Source organism: Pyxicephalus adspersus, chromosome 2 (genome assembly GCF_032062135.1).
Source record: "Pyxicephalus adspersus chromosome 2, UCB_Pads_2.0, whole genome shotgun sequence".
NCBI classification, from domain to species: domain Eukaryota; kingdom Metazoa; phylum Chordata; class Amphibia; order Anura; family Pyxicephalidae; genus Pyxicephalus; species Pyxicephalus adspersus.
Genome location: NC_092859.1, coordinates 135,025,355 through 135,046,182, shown reverse-complemented (window position 1 = coordinate 135,046,182; position 20,828 = coordinate 135,025,355). Strand labels below are relative to the sequence as shown.

The 20,828-nt window shown below is 35.9% G+C and overlaps 1 protein-coding gene across 14 annotated transcripts in view; it reads left to right on the top strand.

Moving 5' to 3' along the window:
* Positions 1 to 20,828, top strand: part of PPIP5K1 (diphosphoinositol pentakisphosphate kinase 1) — a 106,319-nt gene that overhangs the window by 20,590 nt on the left and 64,901 nt on the right. For all 14 annotated transcript variants that reach the window (XM_072402486.1, XM_072402488.1, XM_072402485.1 and 11 more), the window contains exons 4-19: positions 1,280 to 1,370; positions 3,165 to 3,250; positions 4,589 to 4,743; positions 5,845 to 5,946; positions 6,031 to 6,192; positions 6,841 to 6,962; positions 8,427 to 8,528; positions 9,121 to 9,207; positions 9,601 to 9,676; positions 10,504 to 10,613; positions 11,955 to 12,040; positions 12,447 to 12,572; positions 16,995 to 17,116; positions 17,720 to 17,902; positions 18,406 to 18,547; positions 20,051 to 20,274. In XM_072402486.1, coding sequence (XP_072258587.1) covers positions 1,280 to 1,370; positions 3,165 to 3,250; positions 4,589 to 4,743; positions 5,845 to 5,946; positions 6,031 to 6,192; positions 6,841 to 6,962; positions 8,427 to 8,528; positions 9,121 to 9,207; positions 9,601 to 9,676; positions 10,504 to 10,613; positions 11,955 to 12,040; positions 12,447 to 12,572; positions 16,995 to 17,116; positions 17,720 to 17,902; positions 18,406 to 18,547; positions 20,051 to 20,274 — 1,976 coding nt within the window. The remainder of the gene's footprint in view (positions 1 to 1,279; positions 1,371 to 3,164; positions 3,251 to 4,588; positions 4,744 to 5,844; positions 5,947 to 6,030; positions 6,193 to 6,840; positions 6,963 to 8,426; positions 8,529 to 9,120; positions 9,208 to 9,600; positions 9,677 to 10,503; positions 10,614 to 11,954; positions 12,041 to 12,446; positions 12,573 to 16,994; positions 17,117 to 17,719; positions 17,903 to 18,405; positions 18,548 to 20,050; positions 20,275 to 20,828) is intronic.

The following is a 20,828-nucleotide window of genomic DNA, read 5'->3' as shown; positions in this document are numbered from 1 at the left end:
GTAGGAAGAAGAACACGGAAGAAGAGGGGAGAAGATGGCAGCGACTGGCACTCCCTCTGCTCCAAGCCGAAGACTGATACCAGGACGACGTGGGACCCGATGGAAGAAACCTCTGCCGGACAGACTGATCTGCGAGATTGAAGATAAGTGTGATTTTATTGTTTTGGGTTTACTTCCATTTAGTAAATTAAGTAAATTAAGGTCACAAATCTTAAAGTGCAAGTGTTATTTGTATAGAGGAGTTCCAGACACAAGGTAAATTTTTCAGGATTCCCTTTTAGCTTTTTGTGTAACATTGCAAATCTTTACTTTTTGAGTTAATGTATATATTTATATGGACCTTAAGCCAGATATTTTAGAATATGAACTATTTTGGTGACTTCATAACTCGACTAACTTCAACGGAATAAAAGATGAAAACAGCACAAAAGTTGATTGAATGGTTTGGAACTTGATCTTAAGTTTGTTAGGGTTTAAAGATTGTAAATGCAGATTTTTCTAAATGCAAGTTTGTCTAGAACTTGCTCACCTTTACCTTTGCAGATCTGTTGATCCATCCGGAGGTTTCCTGGATTGGTTCCCACATCATCCCTGTAGCCTCCTTCAGAGCTTTAATGGACCTGATTTATTAAAGCTCTCAAAGACTGGAAAGGATACACTTTTATCAGTGAACCTAGGTAATTCAAAAAACCTGGAATGGATCTGGTCCAGGATTAAACCCATTTGCTAACAAATAAAAGACTTTAAGAAATCCATTCCAGGTTTGCATCATCCAGGTTCACTGATGAAAGTGTATCCTCTCCAGCCTTGGAGTGCTTCATTAAATTAGGGCCAATGTAAGTGAGAAATCACAAGAGAATGCAGAACTAATTTCTTACATTTCCCATCTCTGTTTCAGCAGCAGCATGCACAGCAAATCTATCTATGCATTGAAAGTTGTTTTTTTTTTTTTTTTTTTTAGAAAACTGTTTGAAGACACATGTTAAAGGACTTCTAAATGCACACATACTATAATGCAAAGCTCCTTCATACAGATCTGCATACTGATAGGTGCCATTTTGAGCCTCTCTGGAACCCAATATATAAATAATGTTTACTTGTTTAATTTTTAATTAGCATTTCAAGTAGAAAAGAGCAGTCTAATGTGTTGTAGTTACCATCTCAAGAACTGAACTCTCATGTAACACATTCTACATTTATGATAGGTTGGTATTACAAACAATGTCATACCAATAACACATATTCACCCCACTTTGTTTTCTAATTTGATGTCTCCTAGGATTTCCTCTTGATAAAGCTGTTGCTTACTCAAAACTGCGTAACCCATTTCTCATTAATGACTTGGATATGCAATATTACATCCAAGACAGGTAAAATATATTCATTGCAATCAATAGTTTGTCATATTTTGTATTTGCTTTATGTGGGGGGTGTATATAATAAAAACAATTAGAGATATTTAAAATGAGGCATAACATGTTTTTTTAAATTTTTTGTTTTGTTGTGTTGTGTAAAGTGTGACATTTTAGGTTTTAGCTCTGGGGGCCTGTGTGCGTGAAAACATATCGTACATGTCTGGGGCCCAAATGTGTATACCCCATGTGTTGCATAAATATGGCCCCACATTTTTCTGCGAGAGCTTCAGTGTTAGAGCACAACAGGGAAAACATCATTTAGATAGTGTTGCAAGCTATAACAATAATTCCTATCTCTGCAAACTACTAAAAACAATAGATGGCTCTTTGGTTTTGTGATTTGTGGAATAATATTGCCAACTGAAGTGGCTTGTACAATAATTTATGCACTTTGTACTATGCTGAAATAGGTTAGCCTTTATTTTCTCTGTGCAATTCATTTTTAAATGCTATAGTAAAGTAATTAATTGGTGTATTTAGACTGCTTGCTAAAATTATTGTAGCATTTAATAGAGTAGTTTCCTTTTAAGCTGTATGCATAGCCTTTTTTTTCTTTTTGGATAGAAGAGTGCCTATCAAGTTTCTCAGGAAATTATTCTCAGGAGATTATATCTCACAGAACTAAGGGGAACTCCCATTTTAGAGAGTTGGTACCAGAACTTGTCTCTGTTGGATGATTTACTGTGCCTCATTCTTGACAGCTGTAAAGTTTTGCCCTTGCCATCACTTTCAGTCCCAATGACAAAGGTATCCAGGTCAAAGAAACTGAATCTTTTCAGCTTGAACAGAAAACATTAATACAAAATTTGGGAAGTAAAGTGTTTGATGTGGATGTTTCTTATTAGGTCTTAGGCGGTAAAGGTGAATGATTTTCTTCAGGCAGCCCTTTCAGGAGAGTTGGCCAAAGGTCAGCTCTATGTTGTAATAGGGGCTGGGTGTACAAGAAGTACAAGAAAAAGTGCCAAGAGCAGAACATATGAAACACAGAATAAATATTTTCCAGACCTCAGTGTTTTCATAAAAACACATTTCCTGTGTTCAAATTGTCTTCTTATAGCAGGGTTTGGTCTTTGAACAAAGCATTTACTTGACTAAATATGGAGGACTTTTGAGTATGATTGTGCCAAATGCCAGTTGAGGGAGCGGAGGGAAAGGTAACTGTGGCTGTGGAACAGTAGATAAAGGAGACAAAGCATTAATTGATGACATGGAGAAAGAGCGCCACGAACAGGGAAGGGTGAACTATTTCCTTTTCTTCCTCTGTGCTTCCTTCATTTGTTATGCAAAGTTTTTTTTACAATTGTTTGCAACAACTTTCACACATCTCAGATAACTTGTCTGTGAAACCTGTCTTTTGGTTGGAAAGATAATTAATAAAAGCAGAGGAACTTTTAATAATTTTATTTTTTATTGAACCTGCTTGAGACGGTATTGTAGACAATTGTGGGGGTAGTACCCATGGGAATGATGTGTGAAAGGTGAGGTGACATGGGATCATAGAATGGAGAAAAGGAAGGGGGGATGCCAGATAATGTAGTGCAGTGAGTGGGGAGAAATTTGAGCTATCTTAGACAGTGTTAGGAAACCTGCAAAAGAAACTAGTACAATACTGCGGTGCAGAGGATATGGCAGTGCAGATTAACATGCAACCTTATGTGTGTTTGGTCATATTGATGATCCTTGATCATTAATCTTTTGACTGGTGTGTAAAACCTAACTCTTTAAATAATGTCTCTCCTCATTCTATAGGAGGGAAGTATACCGAATTTTGCAGCAGGAGGGAATCGATCTTCCTCGCTATGCTGTACTCAACAGAGACCCTGACAAGCCAGATGGTGAGTGTGATTTTGCAATTCGTCATGGCAGGGCTTCATACTCATATTTTGTATCAGCTCTAGAAATAAAGGGCTTCGGTGTGCTTCTTTTAGACAACATGGGATCATTTCCTCCTAAGTATTACTATACATTTACATAATGCAATCTGGGATTGAACATGGCTTAGTACTTCCCAGTGCTTAATTTCAACCAGCCTGATAACATAGGGCATAGGCACTGTCTTGTGGGCTGTAAATATTAAAGAAGACAGAGAAAGCTGGGGTTTATCAGCAATTGTAATATTTATTTCAAATATAACACAAGCATAAGGAAAGATAAACAAAATGGCATATTATATTACAGCATGTTACATTCAGCATAAATAGGTCATTTCCAGTTAAAGTTTCATGGTAAATGGTGCCTGATGTATATACAAGAACAATAAATTAGTTCTATATGTAAATTAAATGTCTCCAGCCCAATGCGTTTCGCTGATAGGCTTCCTCGGGGGATGCAATGAGAACGTTACACAATTTTGTTGGAAATATTTTATATGTGCAGAATGGGATTTTACAGGAAAGATGAAAACCTGGTTTTCAAGGTATCTTTTCCCAGCCACTTGCTTCCACTTCTTGAGGAAATCTGGGGTGGGGATCCCATTTATCTCCTCTCTAGGAATCCCATCTTAAGTAAATCAGTCCACAGCTGTCTGCTGGAAAGCATAAACTTTGGCTTTCTATCGTAGGTTGGGTAACACTAAAGAGTAATACAGGAGTGTAAGACAGATACGTAGTCAGACAAAGGTCAGGGCAGGTGCAACCAAGAGCAGGGAATGCAGACAGGAACCTGGATGCAAACCATAAGAGTACTCCATTGTTTTGTGGGCACTTGAGTGCAGTTGTAGAGATCAAAGTTTCTTGCACAGGAAGCTGAGCTTGTGGAGAGGTTTAAAGGGAGCTATTAGAGCTTCAGACTGCCCGGAGTCGCCGCATGAAATATCTTAAAAAATGCACCTCATTGAAATGTAAAAAGTGTAATCAAACACCTCTGTTCGTTTCAATGGTACCCAGGCCTTTGGGGCAGTTGACTGGTCGACAGCAGTAAACCACAACAGTACCACTGGAAAAATGACAGTATGACCAAACCCCTTTTGTGTGTATGATAAAAGTAAAAAATTAGCAAAATTAATTTTTTCTGTCAGTACTGCTTTTTGGGTTATCTAAATTACCCAATTGTTTTTATGTTGTTGTTATTGGTATTGTGTGTTTATGCATTATGTGTTTGTAACTTCCATTCATTCAGATATAGAGTAACATTCTGACCTATGAGTAAGTTAAAATGTTCCCTTCTTTGCGCAGAGTGTAATCTAATAGAAGGTGAGGATCAGGTAGAAGTAAATGGAGAAGTCTTCCCGAAGCCATTTGTAGAAAAGCCAGTTAGTGCAGAAGACCACAATGTATATATTTATTACCCAACATCAGCAGGAGGTGGAAGCCAAAGGCTTTTTAGAAAGGTATGTTTCTTTTCATGCATGTTGAGACTACTCTGTAATAACTGTAATTTATTTTAATTAAGGAAAATTACTCCTAGAACCTAAGTAATACCTATCACTGTTTAATATTGACCTCTTTGTGCACTATAGTAAAAAATTTATAGCACAGTAGGGGGTGCTGCAGCTTGCACATTAGTAACATTGTCATCTAGCTAATCTGCTTTTGAGGTGATATTTTCTGGTGGTATGCAAAATATATGACTAATAAATGCCAGCCCTTATATTTAGTATAATACATAAAACGTCAATTACATGATCATTTATTGGATGCAACTAAAACAATCACAAACTGGATCAACTTAGGAAGTTCTTGATTATTTCAATTTATCAGTTGTGGTGAGATTTTGTTGTTAACTTCTGTTTTCCCACACACAGATATCTGCGTGTGTTCTGGAGAATAAACGCAGAACAATAATCATTTTAATCAATGGTTTGCATTTATACAAATTTTTTAAACAAATACTCTCTGTTAATCACAAACTGTGGATCTTTACAACACTTGGCATTGTTTATTCATTTTAATTGATGGGGGATCAGCAGTTAGCATCTGCATTGTCCGCCTGCCATTTCCATTCCTTTGGTTGGCTGTTGGGTTCAGGTGAACTACCGTTACAGCTCAATGGCCAATTGAATGAGTTTTGTAAGGCAGGCTGACAAAGCTGCTGGTTATCTGCAACAGATTTACAAAAAATATTTTTAATTAAGAAAACTGTATACAGATAGGCATCATGCCAGACATACTAATTAGGATGAGAAGAAATAGTTGCTAAACCAATTTTGGGAGACGCAGTGTACACTCTGCTAGTGTATTCTTATGCATTTTATGTAAAAAGAATACTTTCCTATTTTTAACAGGCTAGAAGTATGTTGTAGTGCTGTTCATTTTGATTAGCACCCAACACCCTTCAATATTGTAATGCACTTCAGAAAATGCAGAGGGCCCTATTTTTGTCATTTGTTGTGCTGCAATGTAAAACACGAAAATGCTTGTATAGTGGTGTGAATGTCCTTTAATGTTAGCCTTGTGTTGTAAGGATGGGTTTTCTAATTTGATTTGTACAGATTGGCAGTCGTAGCAGTGTTTACTCACCAGAGAGCAGTGTTCGGAAGACGGGGTCCTACATTTATGAAGAGTTCATGCCAACTGATGGCACTGATGTTAAGGTAAATCTACATGATTTTTCTGGATTGCTAGCTCTGATTTTTGCAAGAATAATGTGATTAATGTAATCTACGTATATTGTTTAGGTGTACACTGTAGGTCCAGATTATGCTCATGCAGAGGCCCGCAAGTCGCCAGCTTTGGATGGTAAAGTGGAGCGTGATAGTGAGGGCAAAGAGATCCGCTATCCTGTCATGCTCACTGCCATGGAGAAACTAGTAGCACGGAAGGTCTGCTTGGCATTTAAGGTTGGTATCTAATTTATAAACTATGAATTTGACTGTGTTGAAACATTTTTTTAGGTATACAGCAACTTTTTTTTGTCTCTCTCATTTTTCTTTTTCCATATTATATGACATTATAGATTTCAATAATTCACATTTTACACTTAACTATGGCACCATTTAGTAAAGATAGCATACCCTTTAGACCATTTTTAAATGTTTTTTTTTATATGCAGACATCTGCAGTCAATTTGTCCCTTCTGAAAAAAGAAATCTGAGTAACAATAAAAAAACATTAAAGCAGCAGGAAGCTGTAAACATGCCAGACAATTTCCTAAACTGCTTTGCTATTTTCTACATTTTACCATAGCCAATTTTTGAATCTTCTTATGCATAGAATAATCCACAAATCCCTAAACCAAATTTTCTTTGCTGTAACAGTTCTTAGACAGAGATACATAAACACACAATAATATTCATGGCTACAGATAACATTTTTATATAAAAAATAGACTCGCAAGGTATTTTAGGAAATGCTGACCTGTGAGCCTGGTACAAGTTTGCACATATAAAATAATTTACTTAATGACAAAATATTTCTTAAAAGTGAAACAACGACCAATTGTGGACCCTCATAACATATGATTAAATGTTCATATTTCGGTGTTTCAGCAAACTGTTTGTGGCTTCGACTTGCTAAGAGCCAATGGGCACTCCTTTGTTTGTGATGTCAATGGTTTCAGTTTCGTGAAGAACTCCATGAAATATTATGATGACTGTGCCAAAATACTAGGGTATGTTACTAAGGCCATTTTTTACTTGTTTGTATAGTTGCTTTGTTACTTTTAATTCCCTTTCATACCTTCTAAAAAAGCCTTTGGCTTCCATCTCTCTCTTGTTGATGTTGGGTAATAAATATAAACATTGTGGTCTTCTGCACTAACTGGCTTTTCTACAAATGGCTTTGGGAAGACTTCTCCATTCACTTCTACCTGATCCTCACTATTCTACTTCTATTAAATTACATTCTGTGAAAAGAAGAGAACATTTTAACTTACTCATAGGTCAGAATGTTACTTTATGTCTGAATTAATGGAAATTACAAACAAGTAATGCATAAACACACAATAACTATAACAACAACATAGAAACAATTGGGTAATTTAGATAAACTAAAGGCAGTACTGGCAGAATAATTAATTTTGCACCTTTTAGATTTTTTATCACACACACAATAGGAGTTTGGTTCTTCATTATAATAAACATTTTTATATGTGCCTTATTAACTTTGCAAATGTATGCATTGCTCTCAATTACAAATTCAAATCACTCTCAATTTACACTATAATGAAAACTACAGACTCAATACAGGATTTGTAAAAAAGGATGTACATTAAAAAATAACACTTAAAAAAAAAAAACTCTAAAGGGTATAGCTCTCTCTCTCTCTCTCTCTCTCTCTCTCTCTCTCTCTATATATATATATAGCAAGGAATGCTGGCATTCACCAAACATTTACTGCCTGGAAATAAATACTTACTTGCACCAGCAAGATACACCTGCAGATGTTTGGTAAATGCCGCAATTACTGCTTTATGAATTTTTTACTTCTAGTTTCGAACAGCTTTGGAGATAAACAATTTCCTTTGAACTTGTGCAATACAGCAGCAGATGAACAGAACTATTGCACCACATAACGGTGGCAGAATGGGACACCATACTATGCTTTTGCACAGATGCTTGCCATATAACTCAGAAGTGTGCAGAAAAGGGTGACACCACTATAACTGATCTAGTAAGCGTTCACACCCTAAGTAAGCGTCTGTGGATATGCACTGCTTGTGAAAGGATGTGTTTCCTAATTCCCTGGATTTTCTTTCATTTCAACTTTGTGTTTTGCCTTGTGGGGGTTCTAGAGACCCGTGCCAGGGTTGGATACAGAGAGTCCTGCCTTGTTTGTTAGCTGTCCAACTCCTAGTGAACCTTTCATCATTGCATCTAGGGGTATTTCTCCCCTCATTTATGGAGGGCAGAACATCAGGATATAGGAACCTAAGAAATTCTTTAACCAAAGTCAACACTAGAGTTACAGAGGCTAAAGATTCCTTTTTACTGCATGGCGGTGTAATGGATGTTGGGAACATGACCTCCTCCCCCCAAAAAAATACTGTCACACAGGACCTATAAAGAACTGTACAATTTTTATCTGGGAGAAAATAACATAGAAGATGATAACTTTTCTTTATTTTTATTTTTAGGAATATAATTATGAGAGAGCTTGCTCCACAGTTCCAAATTCCCTGGTCTATCCCAACAGAGGCAGAAGATATTCCTATAGTACCAACCACATCTGGCACAATGTAAGTGATATGATATATCAACAGGAGGGCTTTCTAGAACTATTATTGTCACTTCCACATTTTCGAATCTGATAACTGCATTTCTTTAAGAGGCTATAGCATTTTATTGATTGTGGTTTGTCTACAAATCAAATTGGTTACATTTCTAAAAGCATTTCGTGAATGTTAAACTAAAAGGACACTACATTAACATTTTGCCAAACCACCATCACTAGGATACACTTTTATTTATACAGAACATATGATCAGCATAATGTAAATAAATTTATTACCAAAGAAAAATTGCAGCCAGTTGATTTTTTATTTTCTGATTGGAAGGGAAGGGAAGAACCGGATAGATGATGTTTATTGCTGTTTATTTGGAATATTTCACTGGTGTCCTCACAGTGAAGGACTTTTTCATGGTTGGGAATGATGTCGGTACCTGCAGCTGTAGCTCAGAGTGGCTTCCAGAGGGGAAGCAAAAGAATGAAGTAAACCTGCTCTTAATTCTCACTGTAGGGGGATTTGGACTTTAAACAAAATGTAGTTTCTAGAATAAATGTTTTCTGAAATGCACATAAAGTTGCTATATTGTTTTGCATTAATATAGGATGGAGTTGCGATGTGTTATAGCAATTATCCGGCATGGTGACCGCACACCAAAACAGAAGATGAAGATGGAAGTTCGGCATCCAAGGTAAGAATAAAAGGAGACAGCTGATAAACCAATATTTCTTATCTGAAATAATCTGTAGTTCCGTAATGTTGTATTTTAATGTTTGGGCTAAAGAAAAGTATTTACAGAAAGAAAAAGATATCTTGATAGCATGATAAAAAGCAAAGATCTATTTATAAATGTTTTCACACGAGAATAGCCCACTAAAGAATTGAATGCAAATATGTGAATCCTATATAAAAGTTTTGTGAATCTTGTGAAATGTATAAAAACATTTATAACTAGACCCCTTAAGTGTTTCCTGCTTAGGAAGCCTTTGAAGAGGTTAGTATGAAAGAATTAAATGACCTGGCATTTTATGTCTTCATTTGGCAGGACAGTAAATGTAAATCTTACTATTTTCTTTATATATAGGTTCTTTGAGTTATTTGAACATCATGATGGCTTTAAAACAGGAAAGCTGAAACTTAAGAAGCCAGAACAACTACAGGTATGTTTTTGTGAAATAAAAATGAAATCACAGTAAATTGTATTTGCCTCTCTATTTGTTTGTTTAATTGTGGTGAAAAGCAACTTAGCAAAGAGCATTTTAGCACTAAAGGTATGGAAATGATGGCCAAAGGAGACCAAAATAGTCCTCCACTGGAAAAAAACATTGTAAAAGAACAACATATTTAGATATTATTTGTTTTGTAAGGAAAGAAAAGGTGTCCATGCACCCGATAAGACATGAACCTCATTGTTTTATTCTACTGCGGTCATCTGCACAATTAGAAGTGCTCATTTACTCCTTTTTAAGAAAACGTAAATGACAATTGCCTAGCAACAATTCTACTTTAAATATGACTTTTTTAAGTAAAAATAAAAAAACAAATATGTTTAAGAACATTAAAAAATATATTTTTTTAGCCCGGTTGCCCATAGCTTTCAGGACTAATTGACACGAGACACAAGAAACATTTTTTAATGTGCAGTGCATTATTCATTATTTCTTAAGGAACCCATAGTAACCTCTGGAGGTACCTTGGGTTCCATGAAAACCTGGATGAGAAACACTGCCTTAATTTAATGTATGAAACATAGTGTGTTGCCATGCATTGTGGAAATGCATGTTCAAGATTCAAGGGTTTCCATATCTAAAAGGATTCTAAATCAATGGTTTCCATCTTGGCTAAAACTAAAAAGATCAAAACATCTTTAAACTGGTTAATTTTCTCTGTGTTTAGTCTTTATGTTTGCTTGAGACCTGGATAGCATAGAACATTTTACAGGGTAAATCTTTGTTTAAAAACTGCTTTCCTGGATGATTTTGAGCAGGAAGTGCTTGACATAGCAAGACTACTTCTTTCCGAACTTGGAACACACAGTGACTGTGAGATTGAAGAGAGAAAATCCAAGCTTGAACAGCTGAAAACAGTACTAGAAATGTAAGTCGAAGAAATATTCACAGATCTTTCACAAAACTAGAAAAAAATAAGTGTGTGTTTGTATATGTATGTGTGTGTATATATATATATATATATATAAAATACACACACAAACATACAGTATACAATACGCCAATAGTTGCTTTGGCTAATTGCACTTATTCAGTTTCTGTTTGTACTTTTGGAGTCCACTGCTATAAAAAACTATTTTGTATCTTTGCATTTGATATGGAATGTTTCGAACTGTTGCTATTATGTCTTGGTACATAGACAGCAATAATAGTATACCTTTGGGTTAAACCTCCGTTTTATTGCTGTCTGTGCCCACTCAGGAAAGTTTCTCATCTGTACAGTTGACAGGTGTCAGAGTACAATGTAGGTGAACATTTTGCTAATAGGATCCAAGATAACGGAAAAAAACTCTCAGAGGTTCTAATACATATTATTACATCTCATCTCATTATTCAGAGACAGGGCTAAACCTGCCCTTACTGCTGGAAACTGAAGTCAGTTAGGTTGGTATAATGATTTTCATTAAAGTATGCCTGTCAATACATGTTTTTAGTTCAGTCATGTCCCAGTTTTGCCCTCATGGACTTAGGACTACTCGGCCTATTAATTTTTGATATTGCTGTCAATCCCCTATTAAGTTCACCGTGATATGTCTCCTGAGATTAACATATATATATAGCTATAGCAAATCACAGCAGTGTGACCATTAGTTAAAAAGGTTACCTCAGTCTATGTGATAACCTATTCTGTTTTTTTAATATTTAGATCCATTAACATTTTATCCATTAGATTTAATATATGTGACCAACATATATTTGTCATGTTACCTTTACATTTTTTTTACAAGTTATGACTCCATGGACAACTGACCTATTTAGTATTTGTCCTAATCAACAAGTCCTGTGCTGTGTTTTTGCTTTTAGCAAATACATGGTTTAATATGAATATTTTTATTCTAGGCTTGTATGCAGTGTTTTACAAGGTCCATATTCATGTCACTGTGTCCTAGAGGGCCTCATATTCTAATGTCCCTGCCAAAGTCATATGTCATTAACACAGTCCAAGGCCATTTGTTTTTTTAAGGGAAAGCCAAATAACCTAGTTGCATGTGAGAGGAAACTGGATTACCGGGCAGAAACCCACGCAAAGTCAAGGAAAACATACATACTCATGCAGATACTGTCATGTTTATTTTTATGTGTACAATGAATTTTTTACAAAGCAAATATTAGTTTTAAGTAAGTTTTTTTTTTTTAAATAGTTATGTAAATTTCCCTTGTTTTTGGTCATTATTGAAAAAAAAATTATTCATTTTTGTTTTTTTTCTAGGTATGGTCATTTCTCTGGTATAAATAGAAAAGTGCAACTGACATATTTGCCCCATGGTCATCCAAAATCATCCAGTGAGGATGAAGGTAAGTAAGACCGGGATGGTTTTGATTTCATTGGGCAGTGTACTTGTTGTATATCTGTCTATTTCCACCTGCATTCCTTATTTATTGTGTAGCGCTGCATAATATTTTAGCACAATATAATTAAAGATTATAATATTATTATTAGTATTGTTATTGAAATTCATTAGTGAATGATGTGCCATTTCATTATTCAAACCAAGAATAGATTTACCATAAAATTAAAAAGTAGTGGTATACTTTATTATAACTGTTTCTAAACCAAAGTACATTTGTTTTGGAAATAAAGGCTTTCAGTGTTTATAATTGTGTGTTTTAGAATAATATTCTCCACAGAATAATGAGCTTTTATGTTTGCAACTGCAGTTTTGGGTTGCATGGATTTTTTTAAAATGTAATGTCTTTACAGAAGCCCGAAAGGATTCCCCATCTCTGCTGCTGGTCCTAAAATGGGGTGGGGAGCTGACACCAGCTGGGCGAGTTCAAGCAGAGGAGCTAGGACGGGCGTTCCGCTGTATGTATCCTGGAGGGCAAGGTAGGCTTCATTTTCACACATTTTCTTTTTACCTTCACTTTTGTTTTTGACTTTGTCTTAATCTCTATTTACCTCCATCTTTTCCCAAATGTAACATTTTAGCCAGAATAATAAATGCAGATGTATATTCCAAAACTTACATTTATCAGTTATGAAGCTTTAAGCCAGCAGATATTTAGCACATGTTTGAAAATCTATTGTTCGCTGACTGTGATGAATTCTGCTTTTATTTTTTATGTACTGCAAAACAATTTTCATATGTTATGTTATTGGCACACTTACTTGCATAGTTGGTGTTAAGATAACTTGTTAAAGTGCAACTAAGGTTCCACTTGAAAAATTTTGACCAGGCAGGGCTTTATTGCAGCGAGGGACAGGCTATGTCTCTTCTGCAGTAAGTATTCTTACCTGCCTGATCGCCATACAAGCTGCTGTGGGCAGCTCAGCGTTAATTATGGCAATCCTGGCGACAGAATGAACTTGTGGGAGTTATCCCATCCTGGCCCAGCCAATCAAAATGGCCAAAGATTGGAATGTGGAAGAGAAGGAAATGCAAAAAATGCAGAACCCACGATGGAACAGGGACAGGTGAGTATCTACTGGGTTTAGTTCCACTGTTAATGTTTGATTTTACCTCTAGCATGTAAGTAGCTCATCAAGCTTTTGTTTGTCTGCCACAAAATTGGTATAAAGCCTTTAATACACTTTTTTGTGTAGTCCTGTAATTCTAGTGTATGTTATCTAAATGTTTTTCATTCTCCTCTTGTCACCTGTCCTCTGTGCTTTTAATGCCTTTTAGCCTAGTTAACCCTCTGTCCTCTCTGTTGTGTCAACCTATCATTCTAGTGGATGGTAACATCCCGGCTTTGGGCTGTAGCTCGCCCGTAGACTGTGGTAAGAGACATGACTGTAGTGTGGTTTGCACTGTTCCCATAACTGCATTGGGAAAATTTCTTTCCTTCTAACTAAAAAAAAGACTGTGTGGGTGATCAATTTAATCCAATTAACTAAAAGATGATTTAGTTTGTAATAATGGATAATTGTTTTGTGCTGAAAATGATACTAAAATGTTTGAAATCTTATCTGTTGTCCTTGGGAATGTTTATTTACTTATATGTCCAGCTGTGTGCTAGAATAAACTCTTAAGGATGTTTACATACTTTTGATAACAACCTATTAATTTAACTGTTGCACTGCTTATTGGGACCACCAAGCCTATTAGTTTACTGCTGGGTACAAGAAATCCTGGTAGGGCTTCTATTAAAAGGCGCAATCTCTAACTGATAGCAGAAATGTATGGACCCTCATAAAAGTTTGTGGTTTAACTTTTACCAGCAGATCTTTTGGTCACAGTTTGATATTAGGGCACATTTTAACCGACATTGTTTTCCCCACTGAAATTGACCTGTTTCGTGAGGTCTTTTAGATCATCATTTTCAATCGAGGTGTATTTTAAGTGCACGCAAAGCAGGTCAAACACTGATTTTCCCATTCAAATCTAAAAAAATGACAAAAAAAAAATGCAAAATCTCAAAAGACCACCTATCAAAATAAGTGCAAAGGACAAGACAGGAATTCAGTAGAAACACTGACCCATCAGGGCTGAGCTGGAGGTATAATGACTTGGCTTATATTAGCACAGCTTCCAGAAGTAATGCTTTTGCTTTGTGCTTTTTGCTCTATGGTCAATTTTTAATTAAGATAAGAAAACTCTAAAACATTGATAACAGTTTGGTCGTTTATACGTACGTATAAACAAATGTTCTAGTTACCAAAACTAGTTCTGCAGTGGAAGATCATCTATAGGCAGGCATTGATTTTTTTTTAAAGGTTCAAGAGCCCACTGATACTGACCAACCCAATATTTAGACTATTGCTTGGCTAGATCATAAGCAGTTAGATAATAAACAAAAATAAAAACCGGTGAAGTATCACCAGCTAACCAGTTATTGGCATTTATTTCCAGTACATCTTTTTTTGTCAGAAATTTAATAAGGTTTCATCTCCTTCTGCTTTCTGTGCATTGACATGTATATATTTTGACATCTGTTTTTTCTTGCAAACATGATGAAAAGGGCATTTTATTAAAGTAAACTTGTACAAATACGGGGACAGCTGTTATTGATCCTTATATACTAGTAGTTGCCTACTACTAGTACTTTCTGTGCCACTGGCCTGGAAAAAGTATACAATGTATAATGGTTATATGAATACTGAATCTACCCAAGTAAAAAACTAATGGTGTGCCTTCTGAGGAATGTTTTGTGCCTTTATGTATCTAACAATTTATTGCAACAATGTCTGCTGGGTTTTTTTGTATGTTTTTTTTTTTATGTTTTTGTGTTAATTGTATTCATAACCAAAAAAATCCCTCTTCTAATTAAGACAAGTAAATCTTCGTTTATGCTTGCTATTTTATAGTTCAAGATCTGACTTAGTAATTCCGGATGCCAATAAGAACTCCCCTTCCACTAAATACCACTCCTGCAACCTTTTAGGGGATAGGCTGAATGGCTAAGGCCTTGCTCCATCTCACTCAACAAACATGGGGTCTGGTATGGGCAGGGGGAAAGGGCACACATTCTGTGCCCCTCCTATTTCAATGGCCAGTTGGGTTCCTTGCCTGGAGAAAGACCTGATTTCAGTATTGGGAGGACTCCATGACAACTTTTCTTTTAAAACAAGCAGAACAACATGCGCAGCTTTAAAGCATTCCAACCATTGTTTTTGAAGGGTCTCTGTGTTGTTCGAATGGTTTTTAGGTTTTCCAAGTGAAATGTGTGCATGAATGAAAGTGTCACATTTAAAGAAATATTGCCAGTTATATTGTGACAAACTCCCACTTTACAAACCTCGCAATTTTGGTGTACCAAAATTGCTTGTATGGGGCTTTGTAAACAAAAACTTTGTCTTTAAGAACATTTTTTCCCAAAAATATTTTGGCCTAATTTCTAACAAAACCACACTTTTTACATTTGTGTAATTTGGGGTATATTCCTGCAGGTGCCCCTAAACTTTCAACCACCCTGAGCATTGTTGGTGACAATACAATATTCAGAAACGATTGCATTAACTTAAAAAGTCAGGCCATGGACCTCAATTTTTACTGAAATAAGGTAAAATTGGAAGATTGACCATCCCAAGTTTTCAGGCTGTCTTACCTGAAACTAAATTTATCTTAAACACCACTAAATTTCAACTCAGTTGTCTTTAAAATCTCAAAGCTATTGTTTTCCATGAATTAAAATTTGCCTCCCTGAACATAAGCTAGCTGACAATAGCTGACAATTGTTCTCTTGGGCCCCTTTTAGCCCAGTTGCGCCTCTCCCAGAACTTTCAGTAGCCACCCGGCTGTCATTAAACTGCTTAGTCTAGGCTTTGTGCAGAGAGAGAAGTCAGTGACCATTAGAAGCCCACTAGCTCTGCTAGAGAAAGCAATTCATTGTAATTCCCAATAGTCTGCCAACAGAACTTGCATGCTACTGCTCCTACTCAAAGTTTACATTTACATTTTTGATTGAGCTTTCATCATGCAGACTGTGGGGTTACAGTGCTCAAGTTCAGATCATAAAAAATGGAACATACTTAGGAGGCACTTAGAAATCTGAAACAAAGTATAGTGAAATGGTAAAAAGCCGACACAATTATAGGGGTAACTGTGTGGCATAAACACCTAGGAGCATTAAATTGTTTGTGTCTTGCCTGCCCACTTTTTGACCACACAGATACAGCTTCCCCCCCACCTTGCTGAAAAAGATTTCTGGGGAGAATACTGCAATACGACAATTAAATATGACAACACGATTGACAAGTCGATTTTTGTACATCTGGTTTTCAGTTAGATTGGCTAGTTTCATAAGTGTTGTTTGAACTACTACACACCACAAACAATACATGGTCCAACAGGAGGGAATGCATGGAAAATGAGCATATGACTGGTTTCTCCGAAATTAAATTTAACAGAAATCAATTAAGAGGACTCAAAAACCTGTTGCATACTTGTTCAATTGATGGGAATTTCTGATCTGACCAATTTAAAGGTCTTTTAATCCTTTACTCAATATTGTTTGTTGTTTGTTACTTTGATTCAGAAATTCAGAACCTCTTTATAGTCAACTGCTCAATTAAACCAAAATCAACTCATGTCTGACCAGTCTACGTAATATCTTTTATACATGATATTCTGGAATATTCTTTTGGTTGGATCTGTGTTGAACAGAAGGGGGACTCTTTATCTCTAAAATTAGTGATGCATTTTGCTGTGTATATATGTTATGCTTTAAGTACTGTCCATCAAGGAATGTTGTTTTCTTTTTAAGCAGTATAAGTAGTCTATTTGAACTAGCTATGTGACTGCTGAATTGTAAAATGTCATTGGCTCATTTTATATATAGAAATTATGTATTTCCTAATTATTTGCAGGAGATTATGCAGGATTTCCAGGTTGTGGACTTCTTAGACTTCACAGCACTTACCGTCATGACCTCAAGATTTATGCATCAGATGAAGGTCGAGTACAAATGACCGCTGCAGCTTTCGCAAAGGTAAAAAATAACACAAAGTATTTGGTAATGCCTATGTAGAAGTTGCAATTCATATTCAAAACATACACTTTCTGCCATATTTGTTTTTATATATACAACTAAAACAAGTATTTACTTTGGAAGTATTACTTCAGTAACACAAGAAGAAAGGCAAGAATTTCCTTCTTAAATATTTGTCCTCAGAAGTGTATCTGTTTAAAGATTTCAACTTTAAAATATGGGGTTTTCAATTTCTTTCTAGATGACATTGTGCCCAGTAAAAAAAGACATGTGAATACCCCCAGCAGGGACACAAACAACAATTTATACTTAACAGAGTATCTTACACTTCCCCATTCAAGTAAAAACTAAAAGGTTTTGGCTAGATATACATTTTAGAATTTAACCTATGGGTTTCCTGATTAATCAGCTATAGATTCAGATGCGTGGTTTTCAAATCATATTATGGAGTTTAAATTCAAAATTCCAGATTTAGTATTAGAGATTTTTTACTTTATTATTGTAAAGCTTTTTATAGACTAATGTTCAAGTAGTTTGTTTTTACATTCACAATTCAGTTTGAACATCTAATAATTGGTATTCTAACAATTAAATTGTTTACAGGGACTCTTAGCACTAGAAGGGGAGCTTACCCCAATCCTAGTTCAGATGGTGAAGAGTGCAAACATGAATGGACTTCTGGATAGTGACAGCGATTCTTTGAGCAGCTGTCAACAGAAAGTGAAGGCTCGTCTCCATGAGATTATGCAGAAGGATGCAGAATTCACCACAGAAGACCAGGATAAGGTAGTTTGCCTTTGGCTGGATCACATAACTTTAGGCTGTTATGTGTCATGGCTAAATTGTTTATATTGTTTCTTTTTTAATGTAAATTTCATTTGATACATAAATTTGCAAGCACAATTACCTATTTTGCCTTGTGTTTGTTCATTGCCCCTGCCACTATGCAAATATCAGCCCCTGTTTTGGATGCTTTTGCTGCAAGCATAGTCTGGGGAGCCGAGCAGGGTGGAGTTTGATGGTGCAGAAGGAAGCACAGATGATTAAGTACTGTAGGGGACCCAAGCTTTTGGTCTCTAGCTCCATCAGCTACATACTTCCTCCTCCCAACTTTACACGGACAATGCAATCTAGCTCCATAGCTGCACATGTCTATGAATTACAAATATTTCAGATAGATATCTCTGAAGATGTAATATGATTTTTTTATTTTATTTATTTTTATTTTATTTAACTATTACAATAATTCCTTATTCTACCTTTTCTCTTTTCGGCTTATCTTCTTTAAGTTGGCCCCAACTAGCAGCAGCTCTTTGGTAAACTCGATGGAAGCAATAAAGAACCCAGTGAAAATCTGTGACCAAGTCTTCTCCCTCATTGAAAGTCTTACATCTCAGATTCAGCAGCGCCTGCAGGACCCAAAATCTGCAGGTGAATATATTTTAGGGACTGGGCTTTGTTTAAAAAAAGAGGAAGCTTTAAACTGACCTAACAGGCCCCCTGTATCTCTGAACTTCTCTATGTTCAAGAGCACCCACTGTGAAAAACATTTTTCTGTTTGACACTTCTCGCAGTGTCAGATCCCTGTAAATCTTAACATGCACTAAAATCTGACCATATACACTCAATCAAATTTATGTTTATCAAAGCATTTATTATGAGGACCTACCTTAACTATCTATAAAATATGGTGCAGATACATACTAGTTTGTAGTAGATCTAAAGGAGACTGTACAATCAGATTGTGATACTAGAAAATATTATTAATTTTAGTATTGTCTAGTACTTTGAGTGTAGGATCAATGCAAATTTATAGTAAATGTAAATAAGAAAAAAATCTTTAGCCACTTTTGAACTGTGCATCATAGAAGATACTTTTGGTTTCTAACCTAATTTAGTATAATAATTTTTAATTTAATAATGTGTACAAAATATCCTCATCAATGAGAGAGAAATGTGGCAGACAGACTTAATACTTAGGGTATTATGCATGAAATTTCATAAGCCTCTTTCATTGATCTTGAAAGTGATTTCCTTTGTTTTTCTTCTGCTATAGAATGATGTACTTGGTGCCCATACCAACCAGCTTGGCAGTCAGAGGCACCTGAATTGGGCATGTTTGCAAACTAGTGTCTTCTGTAGTATATAAATGAAAATATCCTCAGCCAAGAAAATTGTTAACAAATCAAGTGGTAGTGGATCCGTTGTTCTCTTCTTTGGTATTACAATATTGCAGTTCCATTTGTGTTTAGGATTAGCCCAATCTGTGTGAAGATCTTACCCCTCAGAACTCTGATACTGACCTGTCGTTGTTATTTTGCTAACCCCACACTGCAGAAATCCACCGTTAATATGTTTTCATAATAGATGGTGTTGGAGCTTGTGTGGGTAAACCTTTTCATTGCCCTTGCCCCTCCACCAGACCATTTTCAGGCCTGGAGATTGGCTGATCAGGCCTGAGCAGTGTAACCTGGGATTGAGACAGATAGGTCATATGCTTCCTCATACTTAGAAGTCCATCTCTATTAAAGCAATGTGGGGAGGGCTCCAAAAATTTATTTAAATTATATGCAGAATTACTGTTTGTCGTGTATTAATGGATGATATACAGTCACTGTATGCTTGTCTAGTTTTAGACTAATAGCACCTTTTTTAAGTGATAATTCCTTGTTTAATTGTGCATTGTTAATATTAGTAATGGTAAGTTGTGTTTTATACACATTGGGCCTATCATGACTATCAAGATAGACTATCAAAATAAATTTGATTTCCTAAAAATCATTTGCTATTAGTCGGCAATTGTTTTTAATCCTTGACCAGATCCATTCCTGTTTTGCTGCATCACTCAGGTTCTCCCATGATAGAGAAATCAGGCCCAACATGTAGCTGATTTTTTGCAGTTATCTGGTGTTAAGATTTTTTTTTTATTTGTAGACCTTCAGCTGTACCATAGTGAGACTCTGGAGCTGATGTTACAGAGATGGAGCAAGTTGGAAAGAGATTTTCGCATGAAGAACGGTCGCTATGATATAAGCAAGATTCCCGATATTTATGATTGTGTCAAATATGATGTTCAGCACAACAGTAGCCTAAAATTGGAAGGAACAGATGAGCTTTTTAAACTCTCCAAATCATTAGCAGATGTTATTATTCCACAGGTAGGTTTCATGACTTTTTTTTAATTGCTTATATGTTTAAAAATAAAGTTCTGTGTTCAGACTGCTCCTTATACAGATTGTGGTGGTCCTTCTCTGCACTGTGTGCAAGGGGATTGACAATTCTGCAGGCAATGGTATTTTTATACTAATTAACTAATAAGGCAATTAAAGGTAGTCCCTGGGTTAAGGACATCCAACAAACAGATGACTCCTAGATATGAACGGGGCTTTCCTGCTCCTTCTGTGCAGGACTGAGGTTTGAAAGGGGGGAGGGGGCCGTTCGCATGACTTGCAGAAGAAATCTTTTTCTAAACACATCTGAGACTGAGCTCTTCTGCAAGCTCTCGTAACTCTTTAAGTAACTTTTGCTTTCTTTGTTTGTGATTAACTCACAATGAGGATTTTTTACAGTAACTGACACCAAGCTGCTTAATATTATGTTGAGACATCCTAATTGCATTTATTAAAATAATGTACCTGTTTGGACCTACATACAAATTCAACTTAAGAACAAACCTACAGTCCCTATCTCGTATGTAACCTGGGGACTACTT